Below are 17,423 nucleotides of genomic sequence, written 5' to 3'. Positions count from 1 at the left end.
AATCCTTATTTTCCTTTGGGAATCTTTATGTTTCAAATGTGTTCATTCAACACAGCATTTCTCTGGTACTGACTATTGTGTTACTGAAGGGTTTCAGGGAGACTTTGTTCTGAGCACTGTAAGACTTCAGTATACCAAAAATGACTTAATTCAGGGCATGGTGTGATTGTTGCCCTTCTATTCTGAGCTCCTTAAACTTTTGGATCTGAGTAAATACAACCTTGAGCTTGCACTTGAATGGAATTCTAAGAGACCATTGCTAGATTCAATCACTGTCAAACAGCTGACAATCTCTGCTAGGTCAGTGACAGAGCTGTAGAATCCTCTTTGAGTTTAGTTTATTTTCTTGGTTATTGAACAGCAAGCTTTAGACTGAACTTTAGGTTATATCTGAGATTCCCTTCCAGTCCCAGGATTAGAACCATAAAACTGCAACTTGCTTATTTCTGACCTTTAGTTACAGTTTGGGGTTGAAACTACTCATTTTCCTGGTCTACCACCTCTAAACACATGCTTCCTCCTCAGTCTATACTGGATCTATAATCAAGTATGGTTATAGGTAAGTTGCAAGTTGGTACCTATTCTTGTTTTTGGAACACTGGCAGACAACCTTGGTGGATTAGGGCTCCTCCCTTCCCTAGAACACAGCCACAAAACTGGAAGAGTCCACTTGGAACACTCTTAACTAGACCGTTTACTTCTGAATCTGCAGTCTTCTCTACCTCCCTATGCCAACCTGACTTGGAAAAATGACTCACTGTTTTTTTCCCCTTTAGATTTCCACACATTCCATACAATATTCCAATATTGTATATTTTCAAAGTCGTTGTGGTGCAGTTAGCAGAATTCCACTATCTTTCCTGGTTCTCTAGGTGAATCAGTGACAAGCACTTTTTTTTTTAAATAATAGTGAGTTTTAACAGGGAACTGAATAAATGTGTTATCCCCTTTCAGTGAGAATACACATACTTAATCCCGAGAACATCTAGGTTAATTGGATGTGTCAACAGCAGAGGATTTTGCATTAAGTTAATAGCTCTAAGATTCTTCTTACTGCAAAGAACAGCACAAAGCAAAGGACACAAAAAGCTTATCTTTCATCCTGTTTCTCTTCCCCAAATCTCTCAGATAGTAGATAGCAACAAATTGAAGAGATTTCTGCTTTCTCAAACTACAATGACATTTATTGTTATTGTTCAGTTATATCTGACTCTATCTGAATCCATGATAAAGTTCATGGGGTTTTCTTGGTAAAAATACTGGAGTGGTTTACTATTTCCTTCTCTACAGTATTCTGATTTTACAAATGATTAAGGCAAACATAGTTAAGTGACTTGCTTAGGGTCATACAACTAATAAATATCTGAAGTTGGATTAAAACATATATCCTCCTCTATCCATTTTACTACCCAGCTACCCTTGTAGTGAGACTAGATAGTGATAAGCACTAAAACTTCTTCACTGAGAACAGGACTCAGCTTTCTACAAGTGAGTTTCTAGCAGTTACTTGCCATTACTGTTCCTCCCATAAGCAAAACAGTTGAAGAGTTAGTGATCTCAGATGGAAATTTCTTATTTTTTTTATCCCAATCTTCCCAGGCTTAGCTTATATGTCTTCTTTTTTCTTAAAACTTTTCTCTGTTTTTTTTTTTTTTCAACAGCCTCTCATCTCACAAATTAGAACCTTGTGGTAACCAGCAGCTCATCTTTATCTTAAAAAATCCCCCAAAAGACATATGCAATCTTCCCACAATTCTTCGTGATTTGATGTATGATTTTGGAAGTCATAATAAAGACTATAATCCTGTAAACTTTGTGAAGAGTTTTAGAATATTATCTCATTTTTATACTAAAACACCCCTGGAAGGAAAATTCTACTATTTATCTAAATTTATCTAAATATTTAATAATCCCTAATTTACAGATGAAGAAACTGAAGTGGACAGAAGGTGTGACTTGAGCAGGATCACACAACCAGTAAATACTTGCATACTCCAGGTCTGGAACTCTTTACCTGTGGTGTCACCTAACTGCCTCTAACCTTCAAAGCTTTTTTAAGAATCATAACATACATATGAACTAATGGATGACACTATGGCATAGCCATTGTTACCTCAGTCATTGTTCTATCTACAAATAAGACTTATTAACTCATTCATCTGAAATGTGTCTTTCTTATTTTTCTCTGAGAGATGACCTTGTCACAAGGGCATTTTATCAATTTTCCTTACTAAATGTTCCTTCTTTGTTGCTTACTGGCAACAAACTGTTAACATATGAAAAGGACTTACATCAGGAAACACTGGTCTAGGTTGCAATTGATAGTGATTCTCAAATAAACATTTTTAACTTAAAAAAATGTAACCAAATGTTCTATCAAACCTCATGCTCACTTGAAAAAATTCTGCCCAGATACAAACTTGCTATATCCTCTTTCAGTGCTCACCCACTAGAAGCAAATTTAGAAAAAGTCCATGACCTTTGGGTACAGTCCAGAAGTTTTATCTTCTTGGCAAATCAGCAAAGAGTATGTTTTCCTGGATGATAGAAATAGGGGTGATCATTGAACAAGCCTGAACCTGAGCAAGAGGCAAATGCTACTTCTCTCTTACTTACTGGAAGATGGGTCTGGGTAGAAATATGCCAAGTCAGAAATGGTTCTTTGGACATTTGTTTACACTAATAACTCAGAATGGTTAGATCTGACACCTTTTCCTTGTAGAATAAAGGAGATAGGGAGACAGATAGAATGTTTGATTAATCCATAAGTTAATCACCAATACCAAAAGAATTCTTTCAATCTCTGTGGTTATCTTTGTGTAGCCTAGTCTTGATTGATGAATTCAAAAGCACCTTGGCCTGGAATGATATATCTCTAATTCTCCAACTCTCTTTCCTTGCCTTTTTACAAAACCCCATAGAATATTTAGGGCCACATAGTCTAAAGGAAGATGATTGCCATAGTTAAGTATAAAGTTTCATTTCTTAGAATCAGACCAAGACTGTGAGCCAAGAGTTGCAGTGAGGGAGAAACATATAACATTTAATATCATTTTTGTGATATGCATGCTATTAATAAATCTATAATTCAATAAGATGTAGTGATAACATTGTCTATTTCTTGATATCCAGAAACAGAAGAATATGTGTATTCAGAAGTTATTCAAGCCTAACCTTATTACTTCACTGCCCAATCTTCCAATTTCTGGACTGAGCAGGGCTTATCATTTCTTTTTAAATGAATATGAAATCAACCGATCACAATATCGTAATTTGTGTTCATCTGAAAAGTCTTGTGGACATGACAAAGAGACGTCAACTTCCCTTTACAGAGATGCGATTGTTATGAACTAATAAACTTAGTTCAGGGTGTCAGGCAGAAGAATATTCTCCACTTGGACAATTAAAGGGGTTTCAAAAAAAGTTATCATTTTTTTTCCAAGAAAAAAAGATAATTTCAATTACACATTTAGGAGCATGGTAGGGCTAAGCTCAGGAGACTTCTGGGAGAAACCAAGCAAGTTATTTGGCCATTGCATGCCTTCATTTCTTTTTTGGCAAATGGAGATAATTTTAAAAGACTTGCTGACATCACAAGGCTGTTATGAGAGAGTAGGTAGGACAATGACTGGAAAAGTTAAAAGTCTTATACATATGAAAGATGAAAGGATTTTTCTAACTTTGTGAATAAAAGAAATGGGAATTGAATTCAGACTCTTTGAATCCTTCCTTATTCAGGATTCTTGCTAGTAGATGTGTACAAGAATAAAGGGAGGTCTCCAAAGCACCTGACAAACCCTCAAAGATGTGCCAGAAAATGTGAGTAGGTGGAGCTGGGGAGACTGTGGGATTGAAATGAGGTCACTGAATTTTCCATATTATTCAAAGTAAAGAAGTTTTGAAAACTTCCTATTCTGATTATAATCTCTTTCCCAGCAACAAACATATCAATTATTGGAATTCATAAAGGATATAGATATAAAATAGTTCTTATTCTTAGATGATTTTTTCTATTCCAATAATTATAATAATAATACATTATTTCCCTCTTTTCCTTCCCACCAATGTCTTATTATCATGTGATCATTACGTCTAAGATTGGTCAATCTTTGGTGTCAAACAAGCCCAGGAAATATAAAGAGGCACTTGGTATGAGAGGGGCCTAGACATTCTAACCAGCTTCATTGGTGAGTGCCTGAGGAGGAGAAACTCCTGTAAACATTTGTGCAAGATGAAGGTCCTATTCTTCACCATTGCCCTAAGCCTATTCTCCATCTTCCATGCTGATGACTTTACATTTTCTGAATTTAAACTCCAGAAGGTAAGTCTGCTTTGGGAAATGCTACAGAATGGAGTCTTATGTGCAAGCAAGAGGATGTCATTTAAAATTGAGTTTTTCCTGGGATATTTTAAACCATGTCTGGAAACTGTAATCTTTTTATTTTATAAAGTACAAGTTTCAGGACAAGTTTTCAGGGCAGATTCAGCTAGAAAATGTTGGATTTAATCTGGTAGTAGTAATACGGGTGTTAGTTCAAAAGGTAGAAGCCAGGTCAAGGATTTCACTCTTCTCGTGACTTTACTTTTAGTTATTTTGTCCAGACTAAGCTAGACATAGGGACTGTCATCTGGTTATTTTTTCCCCTATCAATGGCCACATCAAACAAATTATACTCCAAAGTGGAAGTGAACCTCTAATGACTCAGAGCCACTATTTGTGGAAACTAATTTGTAGGATCAATATGAAATCCTTGCTCTATTTTGGGCCATGAGCTATTTGCTGCAACTTTATAGATTTGGATTCTTAAGGGTAGTTTATCTGAATCTACTTGTTTCTTCCAAAATTTTTTTCAGTTGGATTGTGCTACCACCATATCTATGATGACCCCTGGGGTAACTGACTTATAGATGAATTTTGTATTAGTTCAGGAAAGGTGCAGAGGATCAGGAGATATTTAGGTGGCAGGGAGATCTATTATTCTTTTATTTGTTCTTTCTTAAGACCTGGCTACATATTACAATTCTCTCTAGGGCACATACTATGTAAAAGCCATTTCAGTAGACTCGAAATTTCCTGAGGAGGAGCTTCCTAAGGACATGTCACCTTTGACCATCACCTACCTTAATGACAGAATGGAAGCCAGATTTACCATGATGAAGTAAGTAGACTGCTCAGAATTGTCCTATGAGCCTGATTCATCCTTTACCTCTCCTATTCTATGACTGCAACTAGAACTTATTACTTTATATCCTCTGAGTATCACTCTCTTTAAATCTGATCACGTGCAGTAGTTAGAAACATTCATATATGAATGAGAAGTTTCTATTTTAGCATCAATGAGCACAATGCTTCCTTCTCATCTATTGACTGACTTCCTGAGTCATTGTCCAATTCTTATTCCCTTATGAGTTCAGAACTTTGATAATTTTCCCAATTCCCCTGTATAACTTTGTCCTATATAATTTGTGACAAAAGTCATCACTGGCTATATATCATATTTTATTCATACTACGTACCTCTCTTCCTTTCCTTTCGGGCCACTTGTGATTTCTTAGAGAATATATGTTTTATGATAACTAGTTCTATAGATTTGCTCAGAAAATGTTTGATATTAAAAAAAAATCCACAAAACCAATTTTTAATGAGTGGGACCACTAAAGGCAATAGCTGTGATACTAACCAGCTCTCAGGTATTCTCTTGTGATTGGTCAATTTGAGATCTGATTCGGGAATCTGGAACTCAAATGACCTTTTGTGATTTTGATGACCTTTACATTTCTAACAGACTTGTCTTTGGGGAAACCATTCATGTATATTCTGCTTTCCAGGATGGATGACAAATGTGAAGAGATTACTATGATGTTAGAAAACAGTGATGAACACAGGAGAGTTGACATGAGTAAGTCACTCTAACATATTGTTAAATGGACCCTCTAGGATAAAGAATCCCAGCCTGAGGCCTACTCAACTTATTAAGTTCAAGGAAAGGCTGGGACCTGGCATTTACCTGGAGTTCAGAAGTCCAAAGACTAGGTTTTCTTGACAACATACAGAGAGTTTGGCAGGATTTTCTAAGACATGAACCAAACTGTTTGGAAGTTTGCCTTCCTGCAGACATAATTGAACAAATCACTGAGATCAAGGGGTGGGGGTCGCAAAGGTAGTTTAGGCAGCTACTCCCATCATTTACTTTGGGAAAATGCAAGGACACTTTTTAAAATCTCCCTCTCCCTGTTAAATCTCAGAAGAAACTTAAATTGTGCTACGATTCAATTGAGGTTGGATTTCTTATTGAGGGAAGGACAAATTTCAAATGAATGAATAGAAAAAAAAACATTTATTAAGTGCTCATTTTGTGCAAAGCACTATGCTAAATTCAGGGCAGGCAAAAAGAAAAGTAAGACAGTACCTGCTCTCAAGGAGCTCATATTCTTCTCTCAACACATAATGAATAGTAAAATCAATATGATTGGTTATAGAACTGAGGCATGGGGAAATAATATGATTGGTTGGAAGTTGGGAATGAGGGGCTAGCAACAATCCCTTTTTCCCCCAATGACTGAGAATGTTCATTGTTTGGGTCCCCCACAAATGGACCAGACTTTTTTGGATAACTAACCAGACATTCTTGAAGGATATATTGATGATGAATGCATACATACAGATTCACTGGTGTCCATCTATATCTCTCAAGGATATAAGATTTCCTAGAAGCAAGAATAAAATAATGGTTAGAAGAACAGGATTTCTGAACTTAACTCATTACAGACCAGCTGAATTTCTGAACTAAGTTCAGAGACTTAGCCAAGTTTCAGAACAACATCAATGAATGGTAAAAAGTATCAATTAAAAGATAATACACAATAAATCTCATTGATTGTTTCACTGACTCAAGAATGACTTTCTATGGCTTAGAGCATGCCGCCTGTTTGACCTGGATCAAATTAAATTATTAGGACTTCAGTTTTCTCATCTGTAACAAGAAAGATTAGAGACTAGATTTTCTTAAGGTCCTTCTAATCTAAATTACTGAATCCTGAGTTCTTTTAATACATAGTATTCCACAATAATTCCACAAGAAAAATACAAAATGATGTGTTGCTTGACATACAAGGGGAAGGTCATTTTGCTGTGTCATTAAACTATCTTTAGTGATTCCTGGATTATGGTTGCTTTCTGGCTACAGGGTACCTCTGACCAGAATAGGGTTCTCAAGTACTCCTTAGACTCTACTATACAGATATTTTCTAAGAGGATTTAAAATGCTAACAGATTATCTTCTCAATACTCCTTTATAGAGAGATACCTACGCTATACCTGTGCCGTAGTAAAAACATCTGAGAAGAATTATTGGATTCTATCCTGTCAAAACAAGTTTCATCCAAGGAGAATGATTGAACTTATCAGTAAGTGATATGTGATACTGTGAATTGAGAGAAACAGTATCTTTCAATAAGTGAGGCAGTTGATAGAATCTGTCTGTCCAGATCCTCCTTTACATTCTCAAATATGAAATCCCTGAAAATAGTAGGAACAGATTGATTTTGCATTTGATACTCATCAAAGTCCAGTGAAATGGACAGTGGACTTTACAAGTCACTTCAAACATTTCTTTAGCTAGGGATTTGATAGTAGCACTGTTAACCCATCACATTCTCAGGCTGTAGGCATTGCGATAGCTTTTTCTTTGTGATTCACTAAGGGGACAGGGAGAATAGTGGATAAAGCACTGGGTTTGGAATCAGACTCATCTTCCTGAGTTAAAATCCAATCTCAGATACTAGTTTTGTGATCCAGAGTAAATTACTCAACTCTATCTCACTTACTCACACACACCCACCCACCCATTACACACACACACACACACACACACACACACACACACACACACACACACACACACATACACGCATACACACAGAGATCAGAGCCTTATTTAAACAAAGCAGAAGATGGAGGGTGAAGGCAAACATGCACATGAGTCTTATACTTATTTCTGGACATTTGAGAGTATTGTTTTAATTCATATTTGGTAGATTTGGATTTTTTTCTATATAGCTGAAGGTTTGGGATATATTTGAAATGGAGGTTAAGAGGACTTATTGGAGGGAACTAGTGTTGACTTGTTCAACCACTACTGAGTTCTCTTCTGATCTTTCTTGCTAACAATTAAATTTTTCTAAGCAGTTAAAATAAGGGACTCTTACAACAGGAAGTATCTAGCATTAGGAGGCTAATTTTTTTTTCAGATTTCACAATTATCTCTCTTGATCTCTCTCTGCAGGTCCAGATACAGATGAGAACCCAAAAGCCCTGCAGGAATTTTACGAGTTTATCCACAGAGAAAGATTTGATGAAAGCAGAATCATTATCCCCAGACAAATTGGTAATAAGAAGAATTTTAGCTCTTTCTTGCCCTGTCATCTACTCCATATCTAACCATACAGATTATTGTTCCTTTAATGAGTTCTATGGTAGGAAATTTTATTGGAAAATGAACTAATATATGTCTTTATTTTTGCAGAGGCCTGCATCCCAGAACGTGTTTAAGGTAAGAGTCCTTTAAAGACTTCTTGAGCATCTTCCAGAAAAATGTAGAAATCTCCAGACTTAAAAAGCCATGTGGTTCAGAGTTCTGATATTGTTTTCAATATCTTGAATAGGTCAAAAACTCCTTGGAATTTCTGTCTTAGTCTTTAGCACCTTTATATCTTAATAAATGCTTTTGTACAATTTACTTTATTCTCAGATATTAGAGCATAAGGCCATTGCCCTTTGGGGAGTTCTTTCTGGAAGCAGAGAACAACTGGCTACACTCTATCTTCTTGGAAGAGTATATGATACTGTGGAAAGAGTGATGAACTTGGAGTCAGAAGACCATGTTTCAAGTTCTGGCTTCAAATATATATGTTTGATATTGGGAAAGTTATTTTAAGTCTTTGGATCTTGTCTTTCTATTCTGTAACATAAATATGTGGAAGGGAGGACTAGATAATACTAAGGTCTATTCTACCTCTAAGTCTAGATTGTTCTAAGTCCAATTATCCATTATTGTATTTGAATGCAATGATGAAATTTCTGAACTTTTGGTGTTCTGGGGCTGGGTCTTGCTAGCTCATGTAAAACTTTTGCTCCCTTCTGCAATTGCAAGTATCATTACTGAATTTCCCTTTGATGTTTTCTAGGACAAGATGATTCCTTTCACGTCAAAATTAACATTGTTTAGGAAATTTGAACCATATCTTCAGATGACAAGTAATTACCTGCACTTGGATCCAGTGTAAACTTCTCCCTCATCACTCTAACACCTCCCTCCAATTTCTAACATTTTCTGTGCTACACAAGTGCTACATAAATTTATGAAGCAATCATACTTGGCTCATTCTCTTTCTTTTCTTGAGATAGTAAACAAGACATAGGTTACAGCCAAATCAGGTACACATCCCTGGAAGTCTGGGGGCCTCAAAATTCCAAAGATTCACAGGGAACTTATAGCTTTTATAGAATGTGTTCAAAGGTTACATATATAAGATATTCAGAAAGATATCTTTGGTCAGTTCTTTTGCTAGTCCTTAAAGTAAGATGCAAATATGGAGAGATAAATTATGATGAAAACTAATAAATTATGGGACGATGCCAGCATGCTCACAAGAGCCTGGATCTTTCATAAATGCTTCAGTAAAAATGCACCAAAAACTCTTTAAAGTCAGATAGAAAATTCCTTCTCAGCCCAGAGCTGCATGGAAATCTGGAACATAGATAAACTAGGATAGGTAGAAAGACCATTGCAATGGCAATGAGAGAAGGGGCCTAAGTAGGACTCAGCAAGAGTATTTCCTTGGATCCTTAAGGCAGTAACAGAAAAAAAAACCCTGAGAAGAACTCATCAAAGGGACAGCACCAGAGGCCCCAAATCAGAAAAAAATGTTTAAAAAGCCCTAGGCTCAGACCTGTCAGAGAAATGCTTCAGGCAGACTGTTTAGAAAAAAAAGGAAAGAAAGGCCTTAGGAAGATTCTAGTATTGGAATGGCTTTTAAACTCCATGGTAACTGGGAATAATAATAATAATAATAATAATAATTTCAGCATAAAGCATCATCTAGGCAGTTCTCTCTTAACCTATCATCCAGTTTTGTTGGACTTGGGCTATGGTTCAGGTAATAAGCTTGAATAATTCCTGAAGAATCTGGGGCCTAGTCTTTACCATAGTACACAGAATGAAGTAAAATCTGACCATGAAATCAAGTAGCATAGAAATAAAGTTTGGCCAAACACAAACCAGGCAGTTATGAACAAACTAAACAACAAATTTTATTTAAATATATTTTGGACTGAAAGAGACCCAGGGAACAAATCCCAAAGAAGAGTCTAATCCCAAAAGTTCAAGAAGAATCTCAAGAAAAAATGTGTTGGGATATATACACCAAAATATACACGAGCATCACAAGAGTGACAAGAAGAAATGAAACAAAAAAAATCCAAAAAGGAATAGCTAAGAAGAATGGCAAAGAGAATTGAGACTCTAAAACAGATGGTAGAGAGCCTTACCCAAGAAATGAATATCTGACTATTAGCATGGGTTATTCAGAAAACAACTAAACAAGACAACACATATTTAAACAAAACTAAAAGTGAAAAAACTAAAGAAAATATAAGGGATATATTATAAAAGTATGAGAAACAGGTAAAGGAGAGATGAGCTAAGAATTTTCAGTCTATATGAAAATCATGACCAAAAAAAAGAAACTTGTATGTAATAAATCAATAAATAAAAATGAAATTGTTCAGATCTTAGCACCAGAAGAATTGCCACATTATTTCTAGCTGTTTAAGATGGTTCAGTGAATAGAGCACTGGGCTTGGAATCAGGAAAACTCATCTTCCTGAGTTCAAATGTGGCCCTGTTTCCCTCAGTTTCTTCATTTGGAAAAGGAAAGGGTAAAAGACTAGTATTTTTCCTAAGAAAACCCCAAATAGGGTTACAAAAAATCAGATATAACTGAAACAACTAAACAAGTCTTAAAAGAACAAGGTTTTGACTTTTGCTTTCTGATGCTATAGGGAGATGAGGGTGAGAGTGGACTTGAGTTTTTACAAGTGTTATGTGGGTCAGTTTGTGCAATACTGCCAGAGTAAGGTGGCTGGTTGGGGAGGAATTACAGAATAAGTATAAGAGTTAGGCTTAATAATAAGGCTTAAGAGTTCACCTTCTCTGCTATTAGTTCATTGGATTCTTACCTTGTTAGAATTATTTGTATCTTAGATTATGGAGACAGCTGAAATTGCTTTTATTTCGTGAATATAATTTTTATTCTGGAGAGATTTAAGAGGCCAGGAAATTAGAGAGAAGTCTAGCCTTCCATTCTATCATTTGTCCAGAAATAATGCCATTTATTTTTATTGATACAGTAGGTTGGTTATTTGCTAGGAAAACCATTATTATTTTAAGGTGTTGATGTTTATTTGTGTTTATGTTGCATAGTTACAGGTTTTAAATTTGGCATAGGTAATTTTTTTTTTACAGGAGACTTTAAAAGATGTTGACCCAAAGAGGAACACAACGATGTTTTTGCCTAAGCCTGAGGTATTTGTGTGCTGTTTTATGTGCAGGAGATGTAACTCCAAATTAGGGAAGAGAAAGTTGAATGTGACTTGATAGTAATTAGGAATTTGTATAAAGAATTGAATTAGTGCCAGAGCTTCCTTGGGAGATACATGCTTTATTCTATATATTTTCAGGAGGAAGATATGTTTAAAGACTTAGGAAATTCCAGGTACATAGGAGAAACCAGCTTTTCAACATGACCTTAAGGCCAAGCTTGTCTCCCTAGATAATTCAAACTTTTCCCTTGGATGAGATCAGATCCTTTCTTTTGATTTGAGGTGAAATTTCATCTTATGTGCAACAAAGAAATAATTTCCTATTGAGCATTTTCTTGGACATAGGTGAGAAGAGAAAATAACTTGGCTCAATTCTATTCTAATCTTTCTCAGAAATAGATATTCAGATTCCAGATATATTTTTTTCATGCGGTTTGCAAGATGAATCCATAAGGACATACATACCTTACATAAAGATCATACCAAAAACAATTAGAGGAGAGCAGATCATATCTTTTACAGCTTTGGTTAGGAGGTGAATTCCTAATCAAACAAGGGAGAGAGACACAAACAAATGTTAAAACAGGTAGTGGATATCAGGGCTTCTTTTTTCCATTTGTAATTTCTTTTTTTGGAGAAATTTTTATGTGATCTGTCAAATCTGAACTGAAATATTTCTAAAGATATTTGTGCATACACAGTGCAAAGTATGTATATTGTGTATTTAAAATTAAAATGGCAGTGAAAGTGCATGATGCAATATGGGCAAGGGCTGCTAGAAACAATTCAGATTCATTATATTTGATTTTGAATGAATTTTTGGTCATTTCATTCAGAAACCTTTTGTTGTCAAATTTTTTGTGACTCCCACATTTAATATGTGACCCCATTTGGTGTTGAGACAGTTTAAGAAGCTTTGCTTTAGATTCCATGAAATTGAAAAGCTTTTACTCTTTAATTCATCTAGAAAAAGAAGGAAGCAATTGATGAGGGGGGAATATTCTAAACAGACTTTTTTATTGCATGTATACCATATATATTTACATACATTCACATATGTATCATATATAGACATATATTCAAAGGCCATTTGGCAATATGGAAGTGGTAAAAAAAACATGAACAAATAATTCCCCAAGCAACCATAAATTATTAATAATCATGGAGACAACTAGATGGCTTGAGTGCTAAGCCTGGAGTCTGGAGGACCTGAGTTCAAATCTGACTTTAGACACTTACTAGCTGTGTGACCCTAGGCAGGTTACTTAACTCTGTTTGCCTCAATCCATTGGAAAAAAGGAAATGCAAAACATTCCAGTATTCTTGCCAAGAAAATCCCAAAGACAATATGGTCCATGAGGTCATGAAGAGTTAGACATAACTGAATAACTGAATGACTGAGCAATAACAATTAATGATAATAAGACATAATGTGTCAAATCACCAATTTAAGTGAAATACACATCAAAACAGCCCTGAAGTTTGATTTCACTCTTTGAAAATAGGCAAAGATGGAAAAAATGTAAACATGAAAGGCTATAGAAAGATAGCCATACTAATGCATTTTTAGTGTGATTTTGGATGACAACCATTCTTGAAAGCAATTTGGATTTATGCAAACAAGATACCTAAAACATTCATTCTCTTTGATCCAGTGATTCTATTACTAGGTATGTGCTCTAAGCAAGTTACTGGAAATACTGGAAAAAAGACCAAAAGAGCCATATATATCCAAATATTTATAGTACCCTTTTTTTTTCTTTTTTTTTTTTGCGGGAGTAAGGAATTGGAAACAAAGCAGATGTTCATTGATTGGGGAATGGCTAACCAAATATTGTTATTATGAATGTAGGAGAATATTATTACTATGCTAAGATGAAGAAATTAGGTTGAGCAATACTAAGCATATGATAAATATAGAGGAACATAGAGAAACGTACATGAACTGATACAAAGTAAAGCAAGCTGAAGCAGAAAAGCAATATATGCTCTAACTATAGCAATATAAGGGAAAATAACAATCACCAAAAAAAGAGAAAAAAAGAAAGAAAGAACAAAAAAAGACAGAAGAAGAAGAGAAAAAAGAGCAAAACCAGTGAAATCATTGAGGAAATATTCTGAAGAGAAAAGTATGAAAATAAATACAATTTTTCTGCTCTTCTGAACTTTCTGCTTCAGCAGTGGATATGGTAAAGTATTTCTCATATTTCTTCTTTGGAGCTGTACTCATTCTTCATAATTTTCCAACTATTAGAGAGAGAGGAGATTCACACAGTGTAAAATTGCATTTATTTTCATACCTTTTCGATATATAATTCTTTTTCTGATTTTTTTTCTCCTCTTACTCTTTTGCAAAGATGAAGGATCCACAGTTGTACAGCACTGCAATATAACATCAGCTTTTAAAATGAATATATTGATTCATTTTGCAGAATTTAAAAAATCTCCCTTTGTTTTTTCTATTTCTTTTTTAAAAAAGATTTCTTGTTATAAGAAATAAATTTCTTGTGGTGAATGGGGGAAGGAGAAATCTAGGCAATGTAAAAAACTCAAAAGGTATCAACAAAACCTATCAAAATAAGTGAAAAATTTCAGAGTTGGGAGATAGCATAGAAAGCACATGCTCTAACTCAAGAAATTCTCTGCATCCAATCCTCAATAAGTCTTCATCTAGCCTTCACATAAGGACTCTTAGTGGGGAGGTGGAGGAATTTGCTGTTTCTCAAGGCAACACAGTCCATTTTGGGGCAGTCTGGCAAAGTTTTCTAGTTTTGCCCTTTGGCGCCAAATACAACTTGTTTAATTCCTTTCCCACATGAAATCATTTCAGATACTTGATGACAGATAATGCGTCCTCATAAATCTTCTTGTCTCCAGGCTAAGCATGACTAATTCTTTTAACTGATTCTTCATATAGTCTGGTAGTTTTCCATTGGATGAACTCCATCCTGGCATTTCTAAGTAGCACCTAGAATTGAACACTGTGCTCCAGATGATATTTGAAGAGCCTGTGATAAATTATGAATATTAGCTCCCTTTTTCTGGAAATTATGACTCATTAATAGGTCCTAAGATTGTGATAGCTTTTTTCTTTTTGGTAATGTCACAGTTTCGAGCCTTGTTGATTTTGAAGGCAACTGAAAAGTATCTCAACTTTTCCTATTAACTGTTGCATACTCGTACTTTCCTGTTTTGTCTTTATGAATTTGACTTTTCAGATTTAAAAGACTTTATTTTTATATTTGATTTATTTCATCTCAATAGATTTGGGCCATAATAAGAGTCTGTTAGGATGATTTTGGATTATGAATTTCTTCTGTGTCAATTATTCCTTTAAGATTCATGCTTTCTCGCTAGCCTCGGCAATAAGAGCCGAGAAAGAGATTCAAGGAATTAGAGTAGGAAATGAGGAAATCAAACTATCACTCTTTGCAGATGACATGATGGTATACTTAGAGAACCCCAAAGACTCTGCTAAAAAGCTATTAGAAATAATTCAGAATTTTAGCAAAGTGGCAGGATACAAAATAAATCCACATAAATCCTCAGCATTTTTATATATCACCAACAAAATGCAACAGCAAGAGATACAAAGAGAAATTCCATTCCAAACAAATGTTAAGAGTATAAAGTATTTGGGAATCCATCTACCAAAGAAAAGTCAGGATTTATATGAGAAAAATTACAAAACACTTGCCACAAAAATAGTCAGATTTAAATAATTGGAAAGACATTCAGTGCTCTTGGATAGGCCAAGCAAATATAATAAAGATGACAATACTCCCCAAACTAATCTATTTATTTAGTGCTATACCAATCAGACTCCCAAGAAACTATTTTAATGACCTAGAAAAAATAACAACAAAATTCATATGGAAGAATAAAAGGTCGAGAATTGCAAGGGAACTAATGAAAAAAAAAACTCAGAGGAAGGTGGTCTAAGTGTACCTGATCTAAAAGCTATATTATATAGCAGCAGTCACCAAAACCATTTGGTATTGGCTAAGAAATAGACCGGTAGATCAGTGGAACAGATTAGATACAAAGGACAAAAAAGGGTACATCTATAGCAATCTAATCTTTGACAAACCCAAAGATACCAACATTAGGGATAAAAATTCATTATTTGGAAAAAACTGTTGGGAAAACTGGAAATTAGTATGGCAGAAATTAGATATGGATCCACACTTAACACCATATACCAAGATAAGATCAAAATGGGTCCATGATTTAGGCATAAAGAATGAGATAATAAATAGATTAGAGAAACAGAAAATAGTCTACCTCTCAGACCTGTGGAGGAGGAAGGAATTTATGACCAGAGAAGAACTAGAAATCATTATTGATCACAAAATAGAAGATTTTTATTACATCAAACTAAAAAGTTTCTGTATAAACAATACTAATGCAAATAAGATTAGAAGGAAAGTAACAAATTGGGAAAACATTTTTAAAAGTAAAGGTTCTGACAAAGGTCTCATTTCCAAAATATATAGAGAACTGACCCTAATTTATAAGAAACCAAACCATTCTCCAATTGATAAATGGTCAAAGGATATGAACAGACAATTCTCAGATGATGAAATTGAAACTATATCCACTCATATGAAAGAGTGTTCCAAATCACTACTGATCAGAGAAATGCAAATTAAGACAACTCTGAGATACCACTACACACCTGTCAGATTGGCTAAGATGACAGGAACAAATAATGATGAATGTTGGAGGGGATGTGGGAAAACTGGGACAATGATACATTGTTGGTGGAGTTGTGAAAGAATCCAACCATTCTGGAGAGCAATTTGGAACTATGCCCAAAAAGTTATCAAACTGTGCATACCCTTTGACCCAGCAGTACTACTACTGGGCTTATATCCCAAAGAAATACTAAAGAGCGGAAAGAGACCTGTATGTGCCAAAATGTTTGTGGCAGCTCTTTTTGTTGTAGCTAGAAACTAGAAGATGAATGGATGTCCATCAGTTGGAGAATGGTTGGGTAAATTGTGGTATATGAAGGTTATGGAATATTATTGCTCTGTAAGAAATGACCAGCAGGAGGAATACAGAGAGGCTTGGAGAGACTTACATCAACTGATGCTGAATGAAATGAGCAGAACCAGAAGATCACTGTACACTTCAACAACAATACTGTATGAGGATGTATTCTGATGTAAGTGGAAATCTTCAACATAAAGAAGATCCAACTCACTTCCAGTTGATCAATGATGGACAGAAATAACTACACCCAGAGAAGGAATACTAGGAAGTCAATGTAAATTGTTAGCACTAATGTCTGTCTGCCCAGTTTACATGTACCTTCGGAATCTAATGCTTATTGTGCAACAAGAAAATGGTATTTACACACATGTATTGTATCTAGGTTATATTGTAACACATGTAAAATGTATGGGATTGCCTGTCATCAGGAGGAGGGAGTAGAGGGAGGGGGGGATAATTTGGAAAAATGAATACAAGGGATATTATAAAAAATATAATAAAAATAATAAAAAAATTGTATTACAAAAAAAAGATTCATGCTTTCTGCAAATGTGATAAGCATGTCATTCCTCCTCCTCCTTCTCTTCCTCTTCTTCCTCCTCTTTTCCCTTTTCTTCTTCCTCCTTCCCATGTTATGTTGTTCTTCCTCCTCCTCCTTTTTCTTCCTCTCTTCTTCTTCTTCTTCTTCTTCTTCTTCTTCTTCTTCTTCTTCTTCTTCTTCTTCTTCTTCTTCTTCTTCTTCTTCTTCTTCTTCTTCTTCTTCCTTCCTCCTCCTCCTTCTTCCTCTCTTCTTCTTCTTTTTCTCCTTCTTATTCCTCTTTTC

General features: G+C 35.1%; 1 protein-coding gene across 1 annotated transcript; it reads left to right on the top strand.

Moving 5' to 3' along the window:
• The first annotated feature begins 4,231 nt into the window (after positions 1–4,231).
• LOC141553659 (late lactation protein-like) lies at positions 4,232–8,551 on the top strand. The gene is made up of 6 exons (XM_074285197.1): positions 4,232–4,321; positions 5,032–5,159; positions 5,830–5,900; positions 7,300–7,407; positions 8,286–8,387; positions 8,526–8,551. The coding sequence occupies exons 1-6, from the start codon at positions 4,232–4,234 to the stop codon at positions 8,549–8,551; spliced, it is 525 nt and encodes a 174-aa protein (XP_074141298.1).
• Positions 8,552–17,423: the final 8,872 nt, after the last annotated feature.

This window comes from Sminthopsis crassicaudata, chromosome 2 (genome assembly GCF_048593235.1).
Source record: "Sminthopsis crassicaudata isolate SCR6 chromosome 2, ASM4859323v1, whole genome shotgun sequence".
Classification (NCBI taxonomy): Eukaryota; Metazoa; Chordata; class Mammalia; order Dasyuromorphia; family Dasyuridae; genus Sminthopsis; species Sminthopsis crassicaudata.
This window is presented reverse-complemented; position numbering and strand designations above follow the sequence as displayed.

Bases quoted from the DNA above. Each gene is read 5' to 3' on its own strand.
- LOC141553659 (XM_074285197.1), top strand. From the start codon at position 4,232: ATGAAGGTCCTATTCTTCACCATTGCCCTAAGCCTATTCTCCATCTTC. The intron at 4,322-5,031 runs GTAAGTCTGCTT...AATTCTCTCTAG, and splicing joins CTGAATTTAAACTCCAGAAG to GGCACATACTATGTAAAAGC. The intron at 5,901-7,299 runs GTAAGTCACTCT...ACTCCTTTATAG, and splicing joins ACACAGGAGAGTTGACATGA to AGAGATACCTACGCTATACC.